The sequence below is a fragment of the Rattus norvegicus genome, chromosome 14 (assembly GCF_021556685.1).
Source record: "Rattus norvegicus strain SHRSP/BbbUtx chromosome 14, alternate assembly SHRSP_T2T, whole genome shotgun sequence".
NCBI lineage: Eukaryota > Metazoa > Chordata > Mammalia > Rodentia > Muridae > Rattus > Rattus norvegicus.
In genome coordinates this window covers 78,256,316-78,282,818 of record NC_141547.1, presented here as the reverse complement: position 1 = coordinate 78,282,818, position 26,503 = coordinate 78,256,316, and the positions used below count along the sequence as shown (strand labels likewise).

Below are 26,503 nucleotides of genomic sequence, written 5' to 3'. Positions count from 1 at the left end.
CATAGGGTCTATCCTGTTAACAGACATAGGAGGGCCCAGCCCATGTTGGGCAGCACCATTCCCTAGGCAGGGTGCTGGGCTGTATAAGAAAGTTAGCTAAGCATGGGTCTGTGAGTGAGCCATAGAGCAAGGCACCAAGCACCATTCCTCAGTGGTTCCTGCTGTACTTCCTTGGCAGTGAGTGAGGAATACCTGGCAGGCCTGCCTTAGTGTTGAACTATGACCTCCAAATGCAAGCCAAGTAACCCCTTCCCCCCACCCCCACCCCGGACCCCACGTTGGTTTTGGTTTGGTGCTTGCCACAGTAACAGGAATGAAACTAGCCCAGCACCACAACTCCTCAGTCCCCATGACAAACTGATTATGCCCCTGTGGAATTACCACACATGACTGCATAGAACAGCGCAAACCCCACACTGTGACACATGCAGATGGTCCAATCGGTGACCTGGTTTTCAATGATCCTTGCCACAAAGAAAGCACTTTTCGCCCAAAGGCCAGGGTCAACAGCTGGGCTGGCACCCATGTGCCGTTACCTGGTGCCTGAGGTTGTGGCTGAGACCTCAGAGACCCTCACACCTGGATGGTGCCAATCTGCTACATGGCAGAAGGGATCAACTATGTGGGACATCAGTTCTGTCTGCCCTCAGTGACCCAACTGGCAGGTTTTCATTGAATCTGGGTTCAGACGGTTTGTGATACATGTGTGCGTGCGCACACACACAGACAGACATATAGACAGACAGACAGACAGACAATGCTCCCTGTAAACAGACCAGAAAGCAAGGCTGGAGGTATCAAACCTTTTATTTCGGCTGCCTTAGAACTTTTTGCTTTTGGCTCTGCCACACTGAACATAGCCAAGCTTACCTATGTACTGAGAGGGACACTCTCGCACTGTTTCCCAAGTCCTGGGGTACTTAGAAGAGATCCCTACAGACTCCCTACCACCCTCAGAGATAGGACAGCTCCAAGGCAGACTGTAGTGTTCAGAGCCCACTTTGGACATGCTATACCCAAGTAGGAAGCCAGGCAGGATGTGACCACTGGGGATAGCCCAGGAAGGTGAACCACTGTCAAGGCTTAGCAGCAACCAAATAAATAAGAAACACTACCACGAGGTCTACATAGACACATATTTGGTTCTTTGAAAAATAAATCCAACACAAAGTAAGGAAAGGGTAGGAGGGCAGCATGAAGGACTGGAGAGGAAGATTCGTATCTGTAAAGTGCTCTTCGTGACAGGGTCTTTGGGGCCAGGCTCGGAGGTCCAGCTCTGTGGGGGAAGGGCAGGATTGTGAAGGGAGAGAGCATGCAATTTCTTACGACACTCGGCATTCAGAGTGGACAGTGCTAAAGAGAACGACCCTCCAGCAGGCTCTGCAGTCTACAGGTGAGCACAGAGCCTGGGGCCTCATGGGATCTAACCACACGAGAGCGGAGTAGATAGTCACATACACGCACGCACACACACACTCGTGCACGCCCACACTAGGCACGGCACTGCTCCAGCTGGCTGGGTGGCCAAACGGAAGGACCTCACAGCAACATGCACCGAGGCGTCCTCCAGTGGCAGACACTCCTCAGGCGGCAGACAGGAATGGGAAGAAGAAGAAGTCGAAGGCGAACTTGAGGGCACCGTGCACCGTGCTACGCCAGTCCTGTTCGATCTTTACGTGCCTCCGGGCAGGGGACAGCTGTGTCATGCAATTGAGGCAGCTGATGGCCTTGAGCTCGAAGACGGGCCACTTGCTACCCAGGCGGCCCTCGAGGATGGTGCTGAACTCTATGAGGCTGCCCTGACGCAGGTTCAGCAGCACGTCCTTGAACTCGCTGCTGGCTCGCAGGACGATGTCCTTGGTGATGTCGTCTTCTTCGTGGCCGCGGTTGCCGTTGGTGCCGAAGGGCATGCCCACTGTGATCTCAAACTTGTAGCGGTCAAACTTCTTGATGTGGCAGGGGTGCTTGGCCAGCTGCTTGAGACGGCAGAGCTCCTCCTCAGCCGTGGACGTGTTACCAGAGCTACAGGATGGGTAGGCCTCGCCGTACAGGCAGCGCATCCAGTCACCCAGGAAGAACGGGAGCATGTTGATGGCCGACTCGGCGCTGTTGTCGATCTCGGTCACTCGGACATACTTGAAGCGGCCTGTCCACGTGACCCTGTGGCCCTCCAGGTGGCTGCACAGGATCTGGGTCCGGGCCATGTTAGTCTCCTTCCAGGCCCGTGGCCCACACAGGAAGCCATATTGCTGCCAGGTGAGTGTGGAATTGTAGACCTTCATGCCTTCCGACCGGTACACGTAGAACCAGCAAAAGAGCAGGATGGCCGTGAGCCACACCAGAATGAGCTTCACTATGGAGCTCCGAGTCAGGGACTTGACCATTCCCACCACCGAAAAGTTGGCCTTGGTCCACCAGCGGAAAAGCAGGGGCACGCTGCAGATCACCGTGGTGACCATGATCTTGGTGAGGTCCAGTGACAGGAACCATCGGGCAAACTGCACGGTGCCCATGAGGGCAAGGCCAGCCACCAGGATGGGGAGGGCAAAGAGGAAGAGGAAGTAGCCGATGGAGGCACGGACCAAGCCCAGGCCGGTGGACTGGAGCAGGATGACCACGGACAGTTCACACCACATGAAGCACACCAGGTAGGGCACCAGGTAGCAGTAGGTGCCCTTGAAGTTCCTCAGCTGGGCCATGCGGAAGAAGAGGTAAAAGAGATAGACATAGAGCAGGCAGGGGAGGCTGACGTTGAGGATGATGAAGTGGCCGATGGGCACGGTGAAGAACGTCTGGCCGAGTGCTTTCAGGAAGGGCCAGTCCACGGGCATGGTGGGCAGAAGGGACAGCAGCCCAGCAGCCACCTCGGTGACCAGGGCCCGCCTGGTGTAGGGCTCGGCGGAGCTGCTCAGACTCATGTAGCTCGTCACCGTGAAGAAGGCGGAGACGACAGCGAGCTCGGAGCACGGGATGCAGTCCTTGCTGGCCAGCGGGAAGGAGAAGATCACGAAGACGACTGACAGCAGGAAGTGGATGTAAGGCTCCAGGTGGTTCCAGCCGAAGTTCACTTCCGCCTGCTCCACATCTAGGTTGGGCTCGAAGCGCAGCAGCAGGTCGGTGAGAGTGCGGAAGTTCTCCCAGGCCTTGCTGTCCTGGAACACTTTGAGGGTGCAGATGACCATGGACACGAAGGACAGGTAGAAGACCACCAGGGGGATGAAGAAGGCGAAGAAGTCGATGGTTAGGTTGCTGATGATGAAGAAGAAGATGAGGGCGTTGATGTGATGGGTGGGCACGATGGTGGAGAGCCAGTGCATGCCTGCCTTGGAGGCCACGTCAATCAGGTACTCTTTGATCTCCATGATGGCGTGTAAGGGGTACTTCACCACCTAGTGGGAGACAGAGAGCTGAAACTGACTGGGGCAGGAGCCTCTTGCCATCCGACACGAACAGCGTCTTGTTCCTGGTTCCGTACAAGGTAAATGCCTCACCCCAGGTTTTCCCACTCCCTGTCCTGACAGATCCACCCTCCAGGAGCACCTCCCCCACTCGATGCTCCCCATACTCCACAGTCCCTAGAGACCTGTCTTCCCCTAAGCCCTACCTCCATCCTGAGATCCTCCCTTGCTGGCTTGAATGAGAATGTCCCCCAGAGGCTCACGTATTTGAAAGTTTGGTTCCCAGCTGGTGGACAATTTAGGGAGGGTTAGGAGCTGGAGCACTGGAGGTGGGATTTAAGTTTTAGAAGCACACACTGGGCCCAGTCTTATTCTTTCTCTAGGCCTGCAACTTGCAGATCAAGATGGAGGCTCTCAGCTACTGCTCTGCTCCAGCGCCATGCCTGCCTGCCTGCCTCTGTCGGAGAAATAGACCAACCTTCTGAAACTGTAAGTGAGAGCCCAATTAAATGTTTTCAGATGTAAGTTGCCTCAGTTATGGTGTCCTTCACAGCAAAAAGACAGTAACTAAGACACCCACCTTCTGCTAAGGTGACTAGGGACTTGCACATCCCTACTGTATCTAGGGGAAGCCACCTAGGCACCCGGATCCCCATCCACCCTCAGGACTTCTGCTTCATGATACAATAGTGTGCCAGGTGGTGGTGGCACACACCTTTAATCCCAGCACTTGGGAGGCAGAGTCAGGCGGATCTCTGAGTTTGAGGCCAGCCTGGTTTATAGAGCAAGTTCCAGGACGGGGAGGGCTCTACAGAAAAATCCTCCCGGCCACCAGCAAAAACAAAAACAAAAACACACACACATACAAATATATATATATATATGTATACACATACAAATATGTATATACATTGTATGTATATTCATATATAAAACATATATACACATATATATGTATCTTATATATAAATATACATACAACAGCAGTGGGTTTCCCATCAGCCATCGTGTCCCTCTCCAGCATATGGATATCAACACTCTGACTCAGTTTCCTCAACTGCCAAAGGGACAGGGACCGTTACTTCATAGGCCACACTACAGAGGGACCGTTACTTCACAGGCCACACTATATGTAACATACAGGTAGCATTATGAGCCCCAAGGAAGGATGGTCGGGGAGGCTCAGAGAGCTCAGTGCCCCGCCCTCCCACTGACACTGGAAGCCGAGAGCAGGACACTGCAACCCAAGCTGACAGGGAGCATGACCACCTTTATTCAGCACACCAGAGGCAAGTGGCGGGAAGCCAGCTTCTGCTGAAACCTGAGAGGAAATGTCCACATCAGATTTTCTGTAAGTTAACGTAAAACATATAGGATTTAAAAATATTAAATTTGCTTATAAGAGGTCACCCTGAGTCCCTGGGCTTGAGGAAAACTGCTGGGCATCTAGAACATTCTTTGTGGGAGTCACATCAGTTCACAGTCCCCCTGTATGTCCCTTGCAAGAGAAGGCATGGAGGGCTGAGGCAGCCCGAATGTGAAGACACCTGGGAGGGCTTGCTGCTTTGTCTCTCTGCACGAGACTGGCAGTGACAGCCCACAACTGGGATGGCTCTAAACATGGCCACACAGGGCCTTGCTTATCTCTACACAGACTTTAAATCTCTCTCCTCAAAAGGACTTCTAGATCTCACAAAACTCAGGCACATCCCTGTGGGGTGGCGGAAGGAGGCCTCACAGTGCACACTGGAACGCTCTTGACCCCCATTAGCAAGAGTGGGGCTCTTCTTTGCCAAGAACCACACAGACCGCGCACCCCAGCTTCCTCCTCTCCTAGCAGGAGCACCATCCGGGAATCCTGTCTGTGAACACGCTCAGTCTAGTGTAGACTGTGTTCCTCACAGCCACGAGCCTCTAAGTCAGCCTGATGCTCAGGACTTTCCCAGTAACCGTCCTTTCTGCTCCGGACCTGCTACTCATCCTCAGGGACAAGGTGAGGCTTTACCTGTCAACAGCCTGGGGGCATGGCTTGCACATGGGCCTTCTCTCTCTGGAGTGCTGTGGTGAACTGCTCCCCACTTTCTCTCTTACTTCTGTCCTGTCTCCCCAGCCCCTGGGGTGACCTGCTTTACACTCTAGCCCCCTGTGAAGACTGTCTTGTCACTTCCTAGCCAGCGGACCCAGCTGCCCCCATTTTAACTTAGTTACCCCAATCTAATCTTGCTGGTATGTGTGGATGGTGTCTTCTTAGCCGTCAACACTGGAACTGAGGCACGCACAAGCCATGTGCTTCATAACAGTTCCTCTGCTCATAGGCCCGTGTGTGGGCCTTGGCTTTGGGGCCACACTGCCTGAAGCACTTACCTGGGTCAAACTGCCCAGTACCCAGGGATGCTTGCATTCCTGCAGCCTGAGACATAGATACATCTGACCAGGTTCATAACTGACCCGGGGCAGCTCTGCAATGGTACTACGGCCACACCTTGTGTCTACACTGAGTCCCAATGACAGTGTGGAGCCTGGTCAAAGCCGGGTACATTTCTATATCCCTCCTATTCTTCTTGTCTCCCACCAGTGTCTGTTCTCCCAGCTCACCCTTGCTGTCCCTGTATGGTAGATTCAGTAACCAGGCCCGTGGCTGAGCTGGCCCAGACACTAGCACTTGGTTTGGAGGGTGGCATATTCAGAAAGTAGCCTCTGTCCTGGGCCACAGACAGCGTCACTACATAGTGAATCTTAATGTAAGTGTAACCCCAACACCTCATCCTGCTGCCCTGGCATAAAGGCTCTGATTCTATCACCCGAGTATACTGTATGACCCTGCCTCTGCTTTCTGAGCCGAGGCACCGCCTCACACAGGAACCTCAGATGACCCAGGGGACCCAGATCCGGGTATGTCTGTAAAGCTAAGGACCCCCGGCCTGCAGCTCCCAGGAGTAAGCCAGGGTGCCGGGCAGGAGCTGCACGTACCTTCTGGCGTAGTGGCAGGTCCTCGGGGCTCTTCCCTGACAGCTCGTCTTCATCTTCATCCTCATCCTGCAGGAACAGGTTGTTGGGGATGATGCCCTTGGCATACTTCTTGGTGAGCTCCACAAAATCGTCCAGAGCAATGTAGTTCTTGGCTGAAGCACAGAAAGATACCAGGTTCTCCAAACCATATACCCACTGTGACCCCAATACACACATGACACAGGACGGCACCCTGGGGCCCAGCTAGGTTCAGGCACAGGACCATTCCTTGGACAAAGACATAAAAAAGAACCTGTTTGGGTGTGGAGGAAGGAGTTTGTCTGCTGTCTGTTACCTGCCCCACCCCCCCACCTCTGACCTAGGCAATGTGCTACATGTGTGAAATGACATGCCCGTCTAGTCCTTAATGCCTAAAGCCCACTTTAAGCCAAGCCCTATTGCTAGACCGTCAATCAGCTGCTCCCCAGCACTCTTTGATGCCCTTCTCTCTACCATGCTGGGCCTCAGGATGCTGGGGACTAACTTTCCTGAGGCCACCCACCACCCGACCCTCCATACAATAGGATCTATGGGCCTGCCATACTCTCCGACTCCCATCCATCATGACCCAAGAAAAGACCTACTACACACCCATTAGCTCCTCCATCCAACAAGATCTACCATGTGTCCGCCACGCTCTCATCTCACAGCGTTTATAGAAGGCCAACATAAGTCTGCCTTTTGTTCCCACCCCACCAGGATCCCCTTGAGGGCCTACTGTGTGTGTGTCTGCAAACCTTCTATGTCACCTGTATCCGCCAAGAGCCCACTATGCACTGGATGTTTTTTTAAGCCCTGGGAAATGCCAAGGACATGTAAAAGAAATGTAGCATGTGCTAAAGGTTGGGCTCCCAGCCTTCAGGGAAGACACTAGATACTCGCAGAATCACCAAGAGCCATGGCCATGTTGGAAGCTCTCACTGAGTTAGCTCGGGGAGGCTGCACTCAGGAGTTAACATGATGAGTCACAACTGTGAAGCCCTGTCCCACCCACTGGGCCTCACAAGGATGCCCTGAACTTAGGTCTCCTATCAGTGCTGAGAAGCCCCTAAGATCTGTCCATCTTCTCAAGGAATGGAGCCTGAGCTAGTGAACCACAAATCCCACCCTTCCACACATATGACGCTATGGTGTAGTGTCTTCTAATTCTCTGACCCCAGACATTCCATTCCAAGGCCACTTCCAGCTCCTTGCATCCCCAGTCTCTCTCCCATCCCACATGGGTGCTGTTAATTACATCTGCCTCACTGGGACACATCCTACACAACGCTCTGGTCCCTCTCCTGCCTGTTTATAGAACTGTCTCCCTTTCAGGTCACTCAGGCACCAGCCCCGTCTCTGGCCTTCACCTGGTGAGGGCCGTCACACTGAAGGTCTGTTTCCCACCTGAGACTCCCAGAGTACAAGGCTTAGGTCCCAGGGGCCAAAACACTGTTACCCAAAGAGACTGAACGAGAGTCCGTTTAAGCATGAGACACTGGGAGAGGACTCAGGCTAGGACACATGATTAAGAGTGGGTATGGTGCTGGGTGGTGTGCGGGAAGCAGGTAGCAGGACTGCAGCGCAGGGTGGACATACTCACAGGGTGGACATACTCACATTCACTGCTCACTAGACGCTCCAGCATGCGCCTCTGCTTCTGCAGGGACTTGGGGACGGGGCCTGGCTGCGCCCCTCCATCTGTAAGATCAGAGAGGATTGGAAGCCAGGGCTGCTGAGTCGTCCTGCCCTGTAGCCCACTGGGTATAGGAGCTCGGGATCCTGGGTTATCACTGTTCGCAGGGATCACAGGGCTTGGGGTCTCATCATATGCAAGGGTCATATCCCTGGGTAGCCACTTCTGAGCCATCACGAGTAGTGCCAGCATATTCAGTGATGAGCACACCCACAAACCCTTTCCCTCCTTGCCTGGCAATGCCTCTCCTGACTATCTTCAGCCAATATCATATACTGGGCAGCTCCCTGGGGGTGAGGACCAGGTTCCTGTCACTCCCTATATCTCTGGTCCTAGAGCTCAAAGCAGCCCAGTACACTCTGATAAACTGATGAGCAATAAATGAATTTTATAGTCTTGCTAACACGCTGGTCACCTCTCAACCATGGGGGCCCAAACCCCACAGGAAAGGCAAAGGGAGAGCGGTTGTTAGTGAGATGCTGGCCTACCCTGCTCGTTGACCTGCCCGACATTCTCCAGCAGCTCGGACACAGCCACCTGCTTCTTCTTCTTGGGGTTGAGTTTCCAGTACATGACCAGGGCAGCCTTGCGCACTGCCCTTTCCAGGTCGGTCTCAGAGGATAGCTGCTTCACCTCGGCCTCATTCTCAGAAGTGATGCCTGACAGAGAAAGACATTAGGCAAACCCATACCTCACAGCAGCCCCCAGGAACACTCTCAGGAGGCTGGCCACAGGGATGTGAGGGAGGTCTGACTGGCTTCTTTGACTCAGGGTAGAGTGGATACCTGCCACTAGAGCCCGTCTGAGCCTATCCCTGACAGCATCCATGCTCCAGGACGGAGGCCAGGCTGGTCTGGCAATGTGTGAGTGTCCACTGAAGCACAGGGCTGCTTGTGCTCGTTTCTGCTCACACCTCGTCCGTGGGGACACTCATCAGCAGGTACTATAGAGATGAGATGCAAAGCAAGGTGCTGCGGGACCAAACCACAGGTCTGAAAAGGACCAGGCTGCCCAAAATGGGGGTCTGCAATTACCAGTGTGAGTGTGGCAGGGAGGGGACACCCCTGTGCTCACAGTGATTCCTGGGCTGAGGCCCTTCCTGGGGTTGCTGGGAACATGACATCTTCTACACAGAACACAGAATGCCAGAGGTTCAGGGGATTGAGGTGAGCGGAGACAGGGGCAGGAGCTGTAGAATGGCAAATCTCAGGAGGATTGCGCTTTTTATCTGCCCAGGAATCTTGGGGTAGGAATGCAGGCCAGGGCATGCAGGCCAGCTGAGCTTGTGCTGCCTTCCCTTCCCACCCTTCAGGGTTATGCCCCTGCCTCTGCTCCCAAGCAGCCCTGGGAACCACCGGCTCCAGATCTGGTTATGTGGTTTGCTCTCCCCTTTGCTGGCCAGCTCTAGGTTATTCCAGCTGCCGTGGCCTGTGCAGCGTGGTTGAGACATCCTGGCTGACGGGATTTAATGGGGAAAACATTCCTGTTTTTGTTTTGTTTTTCCTTCCCCAAACCACCAGGCAAGTTGTCAAAGGGAAAAGAGTCTGATACTAAATGTAACAAATGTAACATTGAAAACACTATGATTTGTAGAGAAGAAAAGATACAAAGTACCTCTCTGGACTTTGGGTTAAGAGGAATCTGTATCCTTGTGGCTTCTTGATATTGCAAATTTTGCACAGCAGCATAAAAATTTACAGTTAAAAATAAATGTCAAGGGGCTGGCGAGATGGCTCAGTGGTTAAAAGCACTGAAAGTTTTTCCACAGGTCCTGAGTTCAATTCCCAGCAACCACATGGTGGCTCACAGCCATCTGTAATGAGATCTGATGCCCTCTTCTGGTGTGTCTGAAGACAGCCACAGTGTACTTATATATAATAAATAAAATCTTAAAAAAATACATAAATATCAAAACATACAACAGCAAAAACTATGTGAAGCACCTGTGTCACCTCTTTCTCAGTCTTGGAGTCTGCAAGACACTCACAGTCCAAGACACTTGGGAAAGATGCCTCTCTCTGACTCTAAGATTTACAGAAGTGAGACCTCATTAACTATTTCTTGTGGACCCCAAGCACAGGACAAAGGACATGCAATTGGTCTAGCTTGTGAAGTAGCTGGCAGATTTCAAAAACCTCTAAGCCCGAGGAGACGACCAAAAGTGCGTCTCCCTTCCCAGTGGCCTGGCCAGCACTGCAGAGCGCACAGCGAAGGCAGTGCTAGAGGCCTCACACAGCCTCACCTTTCCGGTCAGCTAGGCACCGCCTCAGCAGCTTCACGGCCTCCCGCCTGCCCTGCTTGGCTGCCAGGATTAGCCAGGCCACAGCCGAGCAGCTGTTGAGCTCTTCATCTGCATCATTGGCAAGTCGCAGGTAGTGTTTGCCCACCTAAAGGCAGAGACATCCATCATTATGGCTTCTGGGGCTCTGCCCTCTTCACTATGGGGCAGGTGTGGGACCTTCTATAATGATGTAATCATGGGCTCTATGCCGTATTTAGCTCCTTCTCTTGTTCCTGCCTCCTGAGTGCTAGGACTCCATTGTGGTCAGAGAACTAGAACGGCTGAGTCCATTTGCTACCTCCCCAACAGCTCATGCTGAAGAATGGCCGCCAGGAGAGGCTCTGGCCTTAGTCCAGATTACTCCTTTATTGTTATAATAGAATTATTTTTATTAAAATAACCATTACATTTATTTATTTAGAGGATCGTGGGATTCAGTTCTGTCTTCCTATCATATGGATGCTGGGAATTGAACTCAGGTCACCGGGCTGAGTGGTTTCACCAGCTCTGACAGATCTACTAGAGCACAAGCTTGGCTGCTGGCTTCCATGTTGGCATGACAGGTTTGCTCTTTTCCATGGGAAGTTTGGTTAGTTTAGACAGATTGTAGAGTCCCAAATATTTACTATCTGGCCCTATGCAAAAATGCACCAATCCAGTCCAATCTTCCCACTCTACAGATGGGCAAAGTGAAGCCAAGAACACAGCACTGTGGATGCTCTCTAGCCAGAGGCACAGGCATGGGCTGGGTATAACTTCATAGTCCCTCAGACACAAAGAGAAAACTTTCCTGGTGCTCTGTGTAGATGCCCTCCCCCTTCTTTGAGGGTTGTAGGGTGGGAAACTCCAGGAGTCACTTGCTTGAGTCACTCTAAGCCCCTGTGTCACACAGTGACACCCCTCGCCCCCCATAGGGTAGGCTGAGGTGAGGCTGGAGGCAGGGTGGAGTCCTCTAGCATTCTAGACCTTGGGATGGAAAATATCAGGGAACTTGGATTGGTATGGCAGCCTTCAGAGTACTGATGGAAGGCTGGAGGAGACAAAAACCTTCTTGGCTTCCATTGCAGTAAAAAAAAAAAAATGGGCCTACTGATTCACACATACCAGGGCATGATGAGGAGAGAAAAGATGGCTGATCAGGTCTCTGTCTTCCTCCCTGTGTACTTGGGTCCTGCCTGAGTTTCTCTGCTCTTGACTGTCCTATCCCACAATGCCCTGGGTAGAGGGTCAGCTGAGACAGACCCTCCTAAGGGAACAAGCCTCTTGGTGGACAGGAAGGGTGTCTTGCAGGAGCACATGCCCAAGACAGGATGTATGCAGGACCAGAGTGGTGAACAGAGTTATACCAGGAAGGAATTGAGGGAGAGAGAAACCCACCAAAGCCTAACCAATATGGAGGCTGGTATAGACATGCTAGCTCCCTGTCCCTGCAGAAGAGACCAGAGCCACAGGACACCAGGCTAGACCCATCGTGCTGGGGTCATGTCCTAAGATTCCCCCAGACACTGGTCCTCACCTCTGTCTGTGCTTTGGGGTCTCCAGCCTTGGCCTTCTCCAGGATTTCTTCAAAGGGGATCTCCACATCTGCCTTCATGGGACCTTGAACACGAGGAGAAATCAGAACGTCACACAGCCAGACCTTACCATCCGTCAGTGGAATGGAGGTTGGCTCGCCCTGCTACCAACTCTCACTTTAACACGGAGGCAAGAGGCAGGAGGCTGAGGCTATGACAGACAGGTTGTCTTCCAATGCTACCAGCAAGCCAGGACAGTGGTAGCCGATTTTAGACTGGGGGTGTGGAGACTGTAGTCTGAGAGGCCTGAAAGAGCGAGGAAACACTCAGCAGGCTGTAGCTTTGGAAGGCACAGCTGACGGGCATTCTTTTTTCCCTAAGAGTGGGTATCTTCACTGACGGGGCTGCTGTGACAAACGCTATAGACCGGGAACTTACAAACTGGAGTTGAAGTTTGAGAAGTCCGGGTTCACAGTGCCTGCAGACTGGTTTCAGAGGAGCCTGGTTTATAGCTCGTGGTGGCACCTTGCCCTGTCTTCTCATGGAAGGGGTGAGATAGCTACAAGGGCACTAATCCCATTTATGAGGCTCTACCCTTACGAACTCATCACGTTCTAATAAGAAATAACTTCATCCAGGGCTGCAGGGAAGCGCACACAAGCCCACCTGGTACCTCCTTGCATGAACAAGTACATGGTTCAGGGATGGACACAGTCAGGCCTATAGATTCTACACTGGGCCATCCTCTCATGCCAGACTGGCTCTGTGGCAAGCCCTGACCTCTGTGAGCCCCCAGACAGGGCCCTGCCCATCTCTTCAGTTGGTGCTCACCCACAGGCCCCATGCACTTGGAAGAATCCTTCACGGCTTGCTAACTTGGCATCTCTGCTGGCCATCTCAGAGGCCCCTCTGCCGCACCATCCTTTCTGCTAACACCAGCTCCTTCATCCACCCCGCCCCCAGCTGTGCACCGGACCGGTGTGGTTCATTACACTGGATCTAACTGGTCTCCACGCCCCAGTTTCCAGCAGTACAGGTCAGCAGACTCAGAACAGAAAGGAAGAGTGTGTTGGGCAGACAAGGGAGCAGGTGCATAGCAATTCTCTGCCCCCTACACACCAGCCCTGCCCTCACTCTGTCTGGCAACAGTGCTGCCTGGCTGGCTTTGATTCATTGAAGCAGCAAAGGGTGGGAGAAGCTCTCACCAGGAGCAGAGCCATGCTCAGCCACACCAGGCAACCTCTGGCATCTTTCCCTACCAGGCCTGACTGCACCAGGCAGTCTCAGAGGCAGCCTTCATGCAGCGAGCCAACTTACAACTTAAGTTCCTTAAACTTCCCAATGCATGCTAAATGCTCCCAGAAAAAAACATTTATAAACATGCGACCAGTAGATCTAGCACAGCATCATGTCTCTCACATGCTGTGCTCTCCCCACTTCTTCATCCTTGGTTCTACGTCCTTGGCCTCCAGTGTTTCTGTCCCTCTCATGACAGCCATCACGAGGGATTACGTTGATGAGCAAGAATGACAAAGGCACAAGGGCCACCTCACCCTGGTGGCCAGAGCAGAGGATCAAAATGTACCAATCAGGGTTTTCCCGCATGGGGCAGTCAAGGGCACTTGGCTGAGGGGCTCCACAATAAACAGAGTAATTGGGGCTATCCTGGGCCAATGTGGTTTCCCACGGAGGATAGCCACGTTGAAGGAGTCTCCCGCAGGTGGCTGGGGATACTCATTCCTCCATACAGGGCAGTCAGAACTGAGAGAGTCCCCCACATGGGGCGACCAGGGTCACTCTGGGCTGAGGGGTTCTTCAAAAACATTTGAGGCCTGCTCCTCAGGCTAGCAGAGCCTTAGGGAAGGCACAAAGGTAGACAACTGCTCAAGTGGCCAGAACCAGGCTAAGGCACTTGGCTCCTACCACCAACCCAGCAGACAGTTACTGGGCCCAGAACTGATGAGACTCCTGTCCTTGTCACGGCCCACTCCGAGCATCAGTAAGGACAGCCATGCTGTCAGCTCAGGTGACATGATGACTGGCGACACCAGCCCTGCCTGAAGAGACTTCCTGGAGAGGCTGACATTAGAGGCTTGGAATGCAACCAGAGGCTAAAAGGAACAAACAGGAGCACGCTGCCAGATTCTCAGAAGACTCCGAGAGCACCAGCACTGACTGGGTCACGAAGTGTCCTTGGGGACATCAGCTAGGTCCTAAATGGCCAACAACGTGACTCAGAGGGTCACTCAGTTGTGTGGCCTAAGGTCAGCAGGGATAATGTGTTCTCACACCCACATCTACATTGGCCCTCACACCTAAACAGTCACGGTCCTACCGGACGCTCTGTGAGGCCCAGAGATTGCAGAGAGGCCCAAAGGGATGAGGAGAAAAGGAGATAGCCTGTCCCAGAGATCCATGCTTGATCCAAGGTACATCTAGGCCAGGACTGCAGATCCACACGGCACAGCCTACATTCCTTCCTCCCGTCACGCCAGGGCCCACCCCATGCAGCACTGATTGGGCCAGGGTAGCACCGTTACCTAACCCATCTGTGAGCACTAGGCAGCTGAGGCCTAGTCAGCCCTTCCACCAGAGGTGCACAAGAGCAGCATCAGTGGACCAGGCTGAGTCTCCCCACCCGCTGTGTCCACTGTCACCAAGGTCACCTAAGGCCACCTAGGTCAGTAGGACCAGGCGCAGGGCTTCTGCTTGAGCAGAGTGATGGACTCCTTGGGCCTGAAGATCAGGACACCTAGGAGAAGGGGCTGGGCTCCTCTGCTGACTGCTGGGCACACTGGAGACGACTTATATCGCAGCATTGCTGGGACAAAATTCAGAATGGATCCATCTCACAGTTCAGCCATCTCCCCTGCTCCCTCAGAACCTCCTAACTTCCTGTGGCCTTCCACTAGCCCTTGTCACTGGTCTCCTTTGCTGTCTGGTTTCAGGAGCATCCAAGTCCAGCCATGACCACCACCACCACTAGCAGCAGCAATTTCTTATGTGCTGAGTTGCCAAGGCTAACAGCAGGGCCAGGAAGAATGAGTGTACCAGCAAGGTTCTATGCACCAGAAGCAAGTCTCAGGGACAGTTAGAAAATGGGGACCCCTAACTAAGCAGCTCTGTTCTGTGTCCTAAGCTTTGAAAGGCAATCCAGGTGATCCCTTCTCCAGGCAAACTTCAGATGCCCTGAACAGTATATAGAAAACCCCAGGTTCCCTCAGGAGCTACGACCAAAGTCTCCAGCACTGAGATCAACCCGGAGGACACAATCACTCACTTATCGCCATACTGCACAGGCCTGGGAACAGTCCTACAGGGCAGGCATGGGCCTTGGAGCCTCTGTCACCAAAGCCTGGCAGGCTCTGCCCTGGGGAGAGATAACTGACTTGATGCACTTGATGCAGACTGTGCAGTACAGTGAGGGGTCCCTGGGGACAGGGATTCAATTCAAAAGGCATACACCATGTCCTCTGTCCTTGGTCACCAAGTCCCTGGTGACCCACTGGGTAAGCACAAGGTCAAACTATTCCTAACTCCTGCTTCTCCCACCCTAGCAGGGGACCCTGGGTCCACTGGTCCTTTTTCCCATTTGCTTTCTCATCTCTGAGGAAATGGCAACAGGTGACAGTGCCTGTCCCTGGGCCTGAAATGGGGCTGGGGCTGGTGCTTCAGGAGGCCTGAAGAGGTAGCATGTAAAGAGGCACACAGTAGTTCCATGTTCATTAACTCTCCCTGGCAGGAACTCTCGGCCCCACTGCCCCTGCCAACAGGGCGGGGCCTACCATCACACACCAGTGACCAGGGTCACAGAGTTGAAGCTTAGACCTTAAGGACTGGGACCTCCAGATTGCTAATCCGCCTGGCTGGCTCTGCCCAGCACCACAGTGGGCAGAGCACAGCTGACACCTGCTTCCTGGTGGTGTCTGAAACCCACAGTCTGGGCCTTTTACTAAGTTACCCAGATTGAAACCCAGCTTTCCGGCCATGGCCTCTGCCCCCACGGTCACACGATATCAGAGAGAAGGGGTGGGTGGCATTTGTCACTGGGCTTGGATCTGGGCCAGGCCTTGCCTACCTTAGAGGCAAAGCTGAGGGACACAGTGACCCTCCCTCTCTTCCCCACTCCCCCTCCCTCTCTTGCTGAAGATTGATTTATTTATTTTATGTACATAATTGTTCTGTCTTCAGACACCAGAAGACAGAAGCAGATCCCATTACAGATGGTTGTGAGCTGCCATGTGGTTGCTGGGAACTGAACTCAGGATCTCTGGAAGAGGAGCTCTTAACCGCTGAGCCATCTCTCCGTCCCCCACAGTGATCTTTTAAATAGATTCATAAAGCGAAGGGCCCACGTACAGGACAGGGTTGAGGGTGATGCTTCCCAGGAGTCTCAACCCCGGCCAACCAGGCTGAAATCCTTTCTGCTCTGCCAGGGAGGCAGCCAGAGTGGTCCCGTGGGCCAGACGTTGAAACTCCGGGCCTTCCTTCTTCTGCGGACAGGCTGACAGACAGTGTTACCCAGAAGGTGCCAGGTGGGGACCCTGCTGGGTCAGAGTGGTCATTGATGGCCTCTCTCAGGGGGAAATCGAAAATGCCAACATCTGAAGCAAAGTGACAGCAGAAACTGACCAGGAAGGGATGGGTTACCCCATCACTCACCCCTGCCACACCAGGCCCTACCCCATCTCATCTCTCACCCCTACCACACCAGGCCCTACCCCTTCACTCATCCCTACCACACCAGGCCCTACCCCTTCACTCACCCCTACCACATCAGGCCCTACCCCATCACTCACCCCTACCACACCAGGCCCTACCTCATCACTCACCCCTACCACACCAAGCCCTACTCCATCACTCACCCCCACCACAGCAGGGACCAAAGGGAGCCTCACACTAACCCAGCCATATGAAGCAAGGGATGGTCTCAGCATCTGCCTGGCAGTAGCAGAGGCCACATAGGTAGGCATCCCCTCCGTACAGTCTGTGGGGAGAAGTAATTTGGCACAAACTGTCCCTCAATGATGCAGCTCCACTCTGAGACCAGTCTCACTGAGGGGCAAAGGCCCAGGGACACCACACACCGGCACTCGGTGTCAATCAAAACTGCAAAGTGCACACAAATGCCAGGGAGGCAGAACTAGCTGGAGGGGATGGGCCTGGTACACAGGATCTAGGGCCTGCCTGAGTCAATGCTAATCAGTTGCCATCAAGGGGCAGCATTCCCCTCCTGCATTGTGACAGGCCGTGCCCCACTCTCCACGTGGTCCTCAGTGCTCTTTTCTGACAGGCTCCTGTCCTCTGCCCCACAAGTCCCTGTAGGACGGACCCTGTCTTGCACTGCTGGACTCTGACCGCTGCCGATGCTGATACCAGTGCTCTCACTCACTTCACAGGATGCTAGCCCGGCCCCGCCCCGCCCCCACCCCTCAGGTCTGGTGTCTCACATTGGAGAGGGGCACATGCTACCTGAAGGTGCAAGAACCTGGGGAGGCCAGAGGCTGACGAGAAGTCCCATTGTGATCACACAGACAGCCCCTGTAAGGCACAGAGCCCCACGCTCAGTCCTCAACCATTAAACCACCCACTATGTCTCAGGATACTTCCAAACCAGGGGCCTGGGTAGCAGCTAATCCCAGGGCTAAGTTTTCACCCAGCAATTTAAATGCACCTCAATGGGAGCATTTTTTTTTTATTTTAATTAAGAGATTGGGAAGAGAACATCAGACTGCAACACAGAAGGAGGATATTTCTCTGGAAACTGCTATCCTCATATCCTCATAGTGTGTGTGTGTGTGTGTGTGTGTGTGTGTGTGTGTGTCCGCACATACCCATGCATGCCCTCTGACAGGTGCCAGGCTGCAACAGAATATGTAGTTCTTTCCACAGGTGGAGGCTGGGATGGGCTAGCGGTAGGAGACCTCAGAGCAAGTGGTATTCCAAAAGGTGAGGTGAACAGAGCACTTTGGGGAGGTTCTCAGTGGGCAAAGAGGAGGTGCTAGACTATGAAGGCTACTCTGAGGGATGCAGAATGACAAGTGACAACCCAGAGGTAAGACACAGGACTGGCAATAAGCTCCCCAGCCACTCTGAGGGCTGGGGGATCCAAGGAGGGCCACAGAGAAGGCAGGCTTGACTGTGAGCCATGTGGTCCGCCTGTAACTGCTGCACAGGGGGAAGGAGAGAGATGCTGACTGCAGGGATGGCCATACAGTTGACAGCTACACGCTCTGGATGCTGCAGCCTCAGTACCGCAGAATGCCCTGATTGAGCTTCTGTAGGAGCCTGGCCTGTGTGCTCCCCCTGCTCCCCCTGTTGTGGGCTAAGGACTGAAGAACTGGCTGTCTCCTTACCAGCTTTATCTGTCCCTTCTCGGCTGCTGGCGTGAGGGGCCCAAGGCTCCGGCGTGGTTGCTTCCCCAGCACTTCGTCCAGCACTGGAGTCAGGCTGAGGTCTAGGAGCACGAGGCGGTTCAATCTTGTCCTGCTCCAGTGAGGTGGTGGCATTGAGCCGGGCCCGGGCCTGGGGCTGTGGTGCGGGTGGAGGAGGTGGGCCAGAGGGGCTCGGAGGTGGGGTGCCTGAGCTCATCTTGCCTGCAAACAAAGAGGAGGATTAGACACACACAAAAGGCCATGAACCAGCCTGGTGTTAAAGCAAGAACTGGGTGTGACTGCCAAGCTCAGCTTGCCTAGGCTACCCCACAGGGCAGCCTAGAGTTCCCACCCCTCGGGTCAAGACGGGTGACCCTGGGCTTTTGTGCCTTCATTTGGGAAATGAGGATGACACTGATGACACTGTGGTACACTGAACATAGGGCCTAGCCATGGGGGATGCATGGGACCTACATGTGTCACCAGCATCTGTCAAAGTAGGTCTCTGTAGACGTAACAGCTGAAGTTGTTGGAATGAGATCACAGAGGCTTAGGCTGGTCCTAAGCTCAGTGGGCTGTTTCCTTAGAAAGAGACATGGCCCAGGGGCCACATGGAGATGGACCAGAGGCTGAAGTAAGACAACTGCAGGAGAACACACACCAAGGTCTGACAGCCACCCCAGCAGGTGGAGAGGCGAGCACGGCCTGAACACAGCTTACTTCAGCCTTCTGATTCCATAACTGCAGACAACGAACTTCAGTAAATGCACTGATTTCTAACGGAAGCTTAAACAAATGAACACAGGGGCTGGAGAGACAACTCAGTTATCTTCTCCTCCAGAGGACCTGGGTTCAAATCCCAGACCCACATGGCAGCTCATATCTATCTGTAACTCTAGTCCAAGGGTGTCTGATGCCCTCTACTGGCCTCTGTGGGCACTGCATGCATGCACATGGCACGCATGCACACACGCACGCACGCAAACATGTAAACAAAAACCCTCATGCATAAAATAACGACAAATCTTTAAAATAAACATAAGCAAGCACCCTGGTACAGGAAACATTTGTGATAAATCTGAGGTGGGGGGGGCACAACTGGTGAATCGGGATTTGAAAGCAATTCTGGCAGAATCCTGGAGACCAGGTCCCAGCTCTTAGCACACATTACAGAAAGCCGGTAGTGGTGTGAGAGGTAACATCTAGAAGATCACAGCGGGCAGTTGGTATGAAACAGAGGTCAGCAAAGGGGCCTTGCACATTGCTTAGCAACTTGGAAAATAGCAAGTCACCATAATTAAGGCAGTCACGAGCAGTGATCAGAGACTATGGAACAGCAAGCACTGGATCCAAAACTTAGAAGGACTTTGAGGGCGCAGATCCCTAAAAATGCTGGACCTTGCACACGGGAGTATGAGGAGACCACTCCTCAGATCCCAAATGACCCCCCTCAAAGCCAAGGCCAAGTTCGTCCTCTTCATTACTTTTTCTTTTTTTCAAGAGCACAAATCTACTTTTATTTATTTACTCTCCATTAGTTTAAATCCGGGATGGGTACAGCATCACACGGATTCTGTGTCCAGTGGCCTTTGCAGGAAGGTTGCTTCGGAATTTGGCACAAATCATGCTACTGTTTCCATGGCCCGAGTTACTTTCCCCAGATCGCTCTGGTTTTGTTTGGTTTGCCTCCAGGAGTCACTGCATTGTTTTTTGCTTTGTACACATAAGCACACCTCTTGCCTAAGTAGAACTCAGTTTCATCTCGGGCATAAACACCTTCAATTTTAAGAAGAGCTGTGTGTTCTCTTTGGTTCCGGAGGCCTCGCTTGTAGCCAGCAAAAATGGCCTTGCACCACAGCCTTCCAGACATACTTTTTTTTTTTTTTTTTTTTTTAGAAGTCCTGTTCCCAGCAGGCCTCTAAAGGCGCCAAGATGGTGGAAAGCCTCTTCATTACTTTTAAGGGAACAGGCTAGAGAGTCTGGCAATGAGGAAGTAGAAATCTGATTCAAAGGGGCCCTGTTCTCTTGGCCGGAGCTTCCAGCATGGAAGGCATGTGCCTTTCTGTGCCTTTCCTTCCATGCATCAATGTCTTTATCTAGGACCCAGAACCAAGGACATAGTTCCATGCCTAGGGTGACTGCGAGTGAGGTCGGGGCATCCAAGACTAAGTTGCAAGGGACCAGGTCTCAGCCTCTATCCCTGAGCCTGGCCAGAGAGCTCCCTGATGGACAGTTTCCATACATCCCTGGGAAAGCCAGAGATGGATCCAGGCCTACACACTAGACACAGGCTTGTCCATTTCTGTTCCACCCCCAACTATGAACGGATCCCATCGATGGGAGCTGTGTCCAAAGAGCAAAGTAGATTTCAATCTAGCATTCTCCTGCACAGGGCAGAACCCCTAATTCAATTTACTTTCTTATTTATGTTTCTTTTGAGCCCTTATTTTAAAACAATCCCTAGGGGTATTTAGAACCAAAAGCATGGCCAAGCCTCATGAATCTGCTTGGAAATCAACGCAGGACTCTGACCCGTCTTCCAAATGAAGGCTTCTGGGAATGACAATGCTGGAAAACCTTGTCAGCTAGCCACAAGCGTGGCCTCAAGGGGGCATGTAGATCCACGGGAACTCAGACCAGTGGGGGACTACACATCCGTAGGAATATCCAGAGCCATGAAGATATGCAAGACAGCAGGATTCACACCCACAGGAGCCCACAGACCCAAGGGAGGCCCACAGGCAGCAGTGACTAAGGGTGGGGCTCTCACACGGAGAGCCCCCAGACCACCTCAGACTCTAGGAAGGTAACCTCCAGGGATGACCCCTACCCCAGAAATAGAAATGGCACTTGTCATTAGGCAAAAGCATTGCTCAGTCCTTCCGTGTGTCTTCTGTTGACTCCTCCAAGCCGAGCAGGTAGGAATGTACCACCCCAGGTCACTGGTGAAGAAACCCTTCAGCCTTCAATCTCATCCATCGCCCAGACCCCAGACACTGAGGTCCGAAAGGAGGAGGCGCTGTTCAAACAACTGAGGTGCCTAGGCTGGGTGTTAACCCACATCTGTGATTCCTCCAACCTCAGCAAACACTTGGCTGAAAGAGGCCTTGCCCCCTCCCTACCCTCCTCCAGGTCTCTTCACTGACACTGGCTGTCATTCCATAGTACCAAGCAAATGGTGCCACCATTTGTGCCTTGTTTGTGCCTTGTCATGCCCTCCTTCTGGGAGCCCTCCCAGGCCTCCCCAGCACGAAGCCCCTCAGTCACAGCTCTAGCGACATGTTCACATGTTCGACAGAGTTTCTCAGATGCTGCTATTGAGGTCCTAAACAGGCCCTCAGGGCTTCTGTCCAGCCTTCTTTCTGTGATGGAGAAGAGACCACCTTCCTGACAACAGGACATCACTTCATAACCACAGGTACCACAGGATGGCTGGTTAGCTTAGTCCCTGCCTCAGTTGCACATCAGTGTGCAACGGGATTTGGTAAAAGAAAGGGTCACCTGTAAATGGTGAGGCATTTTAAAACAAACCAAAACAGAACAAAATGAACCCCCTAAATGGGGGACTGGGGAAATCGTTCAGTTGGTAAAATGCTTGCCAGGCATAAGGTCCCTGGTCCCAATGTTAAAAAAAAAAAAAAAACTTGCTGGGCAGTGATGGCTTGTGCCTTTAATCCCAGCACCTGGAAGCCAGAGACAGGTGGATCTCTGAGTTTAAGGGCAGCCTGGTGTACAGAGCTATTTCCAGGACAGCCAAGGCTAGACAAAGAAACGCTGTCTGGAAGAAAACTAAACAATCAAACAATCAAACAAATGAAAACAAACAAAAGCCTTATTCGACAATCCCAGTGATGTGGACGTAGAGACAGGCTGATCCTCAGAGATGCAGGTCAGTCAGCCTAACCTAGTTGACAAGCTCCAGGCCAGTGATAGACTCTTGTCTCCAAAAACCAAGGGGGACAGTGACTGAAGAACATTCACATGTACATCCATGAGCACACACATACATATAAATGCATGCACATGTGTGCACACATTAACTCTCTCTCTCTCTCTCTCTCACACACACACACACACACACACACACACACACACACACACACACACACAGAGGCATGTGCACACAGACTCACACCCCTGAGTATGAACACCTCTTCTTTAGGGGAAAAACACCTTATAAAAGGAAATGTCGCGCTTGCCTAGGAAGCGCAAGGCCCTGAGTTCGGTCCCCAGCTCTGAAAAAAAGAACCAAAAAAAAAAAAAAAAAAAAAAAAGGAAATGTCAGGGAAGCAGGCTATGGCTGGCTGCCGCGCTCCTAGGTAACTTACTGTGAGCACACTGCAGCCAAAGCAAAACTATACAAGATAAGAAATCTGGCAAGAAGGCCCTGGGTTCGGTCCCCAGCTCCGAAAAAAAAAAAAAAAAAAGAAAGAAAAAAGAAAAAAAAAAAAGAAATCTGGCAAGGCAGGGTGGATGCGGGGGAATTCATTTTTAGGTTCTGGGGTTGAAGGCCAAGCCTAGTTTAGGTCACAGAGCTTGTTAATTTAAAGCAATTTCCTGGAATTATTGGTCACAGAGACACAAGACACAGCCATGACACAAAGGGAAGGCCTTGCCTAGAGCTGGAGTGAACCGGGAAGACGGAGCTGCACCTCAGGGCATACACTAGGGCTTAATGAATGAAGGCTGAGACCTGAGGCACACAGGACACTGGGGACTTCACGGCTGAATGACCTTAGGCAAGTCCCTCCCTAGGGCTGGAAATCCCTGGCTGTGGAAGAAGAGCTTCATCACCCAGCTCTGGCCCCAGCTCCACAGTGGCCAGAGCAGAGGCTTAGAACCCATCTTTGAGTAAGATCCCAAAACACAAAGTGGCCGGCATTCTTTCCCTGTGAACGCCAAGGCATATTTTTATCCCAACTAAACACAAATGCCAGCGTCAAGAAGCTGGGCTGAGGAGTGGCTATCCTCAGAGAGGCCACCCTGGAGAAGGCTGCCTGACTGCGATCTACAAAGGCTAGGGCTATAGGACTACATGGAGCCCTCTATCCCTCTGGACCAACTCCATTCTGTTCTGCAGGGAAAGGTGTCAGTCTCTCGGTCCCTTGGTTACACATCCTGGGAAGTCAAGACAGCCAGCATTTCCAATCCCCCACTGTACTCCTGCAGAGCTGGCACAGAGACGCATCCCCCACAGCAATCCTTTAGTGTCCAAAGAGACCGGCGAAGACACAGCACAGCCTCTAACCACAGTCTTGTATAGAAAGATTCCAAGACAGGAGACAAAACATAATATCATCAAGCAGGATTTTAAAATAGATTTGGTAATCATCCTGGGTCTATTTAGGATTTTAAAAAATTATCTGTAGGAAAAGAAAGAAATGTCCCTCCCCCATGACAATACTTGCTATCTCTGGGCAAGGAACAGAGATGGTTTTATTTTAGCTTTAAAATTTCATTTCCTTAACTCTCTGTAATGAACGTGGAGCATTCGGGGAGCTGAAATGAAGCTTTCTTTTAAACTCCACCAGTGACCAAGTCCCTGGCCTGTGAGGTCTGCTCTGGCCTGGCCTAACCCAGCCCTCTGGCATAGAACTGACCCTCAAGACAAGGTCACGAAGCCCTTGATGGCTCCCAGGTGCCTATTTTTGCCCAGAGTATTAAGTCCAAACCAAGGAACAGTCCAGCTCTCCCAAGGTGACAAGTTCATGGGAACAGAGGGGGAGTGAACAGGGAGGGGCATGGGCTGCCATGGTGGACAGTGAAGATATCATGTCAGGCACCTGCGCTGGGCTGGCTGCGTGGGGCACTGGGCCTCCCTGTCCAGCAGAAGATGCCCCACGGGTAACGTGTAAGCATCTAACTTGGTGGGAAGGTGATATCTAGTTAGACTGTCTGAGATGGAAAAGCCGTGGAAATGGACTGGGCAGACGCATGGTTCTCATTTAACCATGGGAAAAGCCAGGTTATGGACTTTGCCGAGGCCTGGCTGAGCCTTCAGGACAATCAGAAGAGAAAGGAAGATTTTCAACATCAGATAACCCCATTCCCTGGGGGTGGGGGGTTGAGAGATAGGCAGACATCAGCCCCCTGGAGCCAGAGGAATGCCCGGCTAGGAGATCCCATAGGCCGGAGGAATGTAAGAACCATTGAGGGTGATTGGAGCCATGGAAAACCAGAGAGGAGGGTGGGAGCCATCCAGGCAGAGTGAGGAGCCTACAACAGGGGCAGCACTGGGGTAGACAGCACATCGAGAAGGAGGGGAGATTGTAACTGGATTCAGTAAGGGGAACTAAGAAGTGGGAACTTACAAGTGGCTTGGCATGTGGCTGGGGGCTTTAGCCCCCTCCTAATGTAGGAAACATGAGAGAAGGGGTATCTTATAGAGAACAGGGCTCCTACCCATCTCCACCGCATTACCAGCAGGGACGAGAATGTGTGTGGCATCTGTCATATATTTATGTGTTTCTGGGGCCACGATTAAGCTACGTCTCCAATGCGACCAGTCCCAAGCCTTCTGAAGGTGTAAGGGAGGCCGCTGGTACTGGGGCGTTCCATACATTTCCACCTGGGAAGGAAGGTGAGGGGTGTCTCTACCCAATCCTGCCTGTATCTGAGGACGTTCAAGGAACATTCAGGAAGAAACTGGAGCATAAACTCTCTCTTGATTCCTAGTCAGATGAAAAGTACATGAAAGTGTCATCAGTACCAGACAGACAGAGGTTGAACAGGTGAGGGAAGAGGGAAGGTAGCCACTGTGATCCCCATGGGCTTCAAGAACCTAGAACACAGCTCTGAGTGAATGATGGATCCTGGAGAGAGTAAAGTCCCAGCCAACCTCCTGGGGGCTTTGTTCAAGGTGACAGAGGAGGGGCTGCACCTGCTTACCTGCTTGCTGGCGGGGGTGGGGGGTGGGGGGAGCAGAGATTCATTAGCTCTGTCCATTAGGTGTCCCAAATCTACTGAGCCTCTGGTGTCAAATGGAAACTGTAAGTCCTACCCCTGGGAGTAGGGGTCCAAGGGCGCGGTGGAGGGTGGCGGTGGCAGGGAGCTAGTTCCAAGAAACCAAAACACTGCTTTATTGGACTCTCATATAAGATCAACTAACAAAATGCGGTGAAAGGACACGGTTCCATCACACCCAGAAGTGTAGGGTAAGATTTTCCAGAAGGCTTCTAGTCATCTGACCAGAACGTAAGTTCCTCAAGGTGCGGTGCATACCAGAACCGGTGGCCACATCAAGGCCAGCGGGTTCCTAATAGGGTGGATAACTACAGGAGGGTCCCCAGGATTCCTGCTGTCCTGCCTCCTTTACTGAGAACCCGAAGAGGGAGAGAAACAGTCACGCGGCTCCCGGGTGGGCTGAGCCCCCACGCGCCCCAGGGATCAGGTCCTGCATGGCCCTGTGCAGGGTCGGGGGACTTAGGTCTTGATGGGGCAGCTCTGGGGCGTGGGCAGCCTCAGACCCGCTGTACCATCCGCAGCGCGGTGTCGCGGGGAGATTTGCGGGAGTGCCGGGACTCCGGAGCTGAGTGAGAGGCGCTCGGCTTGGACACAACTGGCTCAGTTGGGACAGTAGACACCTCGGGCTCCGTGGAGCAGCGAGAGTCCTGGCTTCCAACTTCTAGCAACTTGGAGTAGACTTGGGGCCCCGCCACCCATCAGGAGAAACTGAGGCCGGGAGAGCGACGCGTCCCAGCGCTCCGTAACCCTTCCCAATGCTGCATGCCCAAGGCCAATGCCAAGGCCATGGCACAACGACCCTGAAAAACTCACCAGCCGCAGTGCTGGGCCTCCCAGCCCGCCGCGAAGTTCCTCCAAAACCGCGGAGATTGCAGCGGCCAGCTGAACAGGCGGAGCGCGCGGCCCTACATTCAGCGCGGCCCTGGGAAGGGGGCGGGGTCTGGGCGGGGCCTCTGCCACCCTCCATTCCTGAAGCGACTCAGAGGGAGGAGTCCCTCTGAGTGGTCGACATGCCTGCCAATCACTATGTGCTCTCGCGAATCAAGGTGCGCCTCGCCTTGCTGTGACTGGCTCTCTCGGGGCGCCAGGAGGACAGATGGCGCCGAGAGGGCGGGTCCAGCCGGCCCACAGTTTAAAGTTTCCAAGCGGACTCGGCCCGGCCCTGCCCCCTTGCTGCCCCGCCTCCAGGACGTCCCTTTCCTGACCAAAGCCCGTGAGCCTGCCTAATAACAGGTGGTTGGACCCAGGAGCAAAACTCGCGCCACCTTTAGCCCGCCTCTGCACCATGA

The 26,503-nt window shown here is 53.0% G+C and overlaps 1 protein-coding gene and 1 pseudogene across 2 annotated transcripts; both read right to left on the bottom strand.

Moving 5' to 3' along the window:
• Positions 1-1,531: 1,531 nt before the first annotated feature.
• Wfs1 (wolframin ER transmembrane glycoprotein) lies at positions 1,532-26,039 on the bottom strand. Its single transcript, NM_031823.1, is given in 8 exon segments — positions 1,532-3,389; positions 6,369-6,520; positions 8,007-8,087; positions 8,571-8,741; positions 10,325-10,469; positions 11,880-11,962; positions 18,234-18,473; positions 26,028-26,039. Coding segments are annotated over 7 exon segments (2,673 nt in total). The 5' UTR covers positions 18,469-18,473; positions 26,028-26,039; the 3' UTR covers positions 1,532-1,583.
• On the bottom strand, positions 19,720-20,146 carry LOC148001399 (large ribosomal subunit protein eL33 pseudogene; annotated as a pseudogene). Its single transcript, XR_015637107.1, has one exon. The product of XR_015637107.1 is annotated as a large ribosomal subunit protein eL33 pseudogene, transcript variant X2 (transcript).
• Positions 26,040-26,503: the final 464 nt, after the last annotated feature.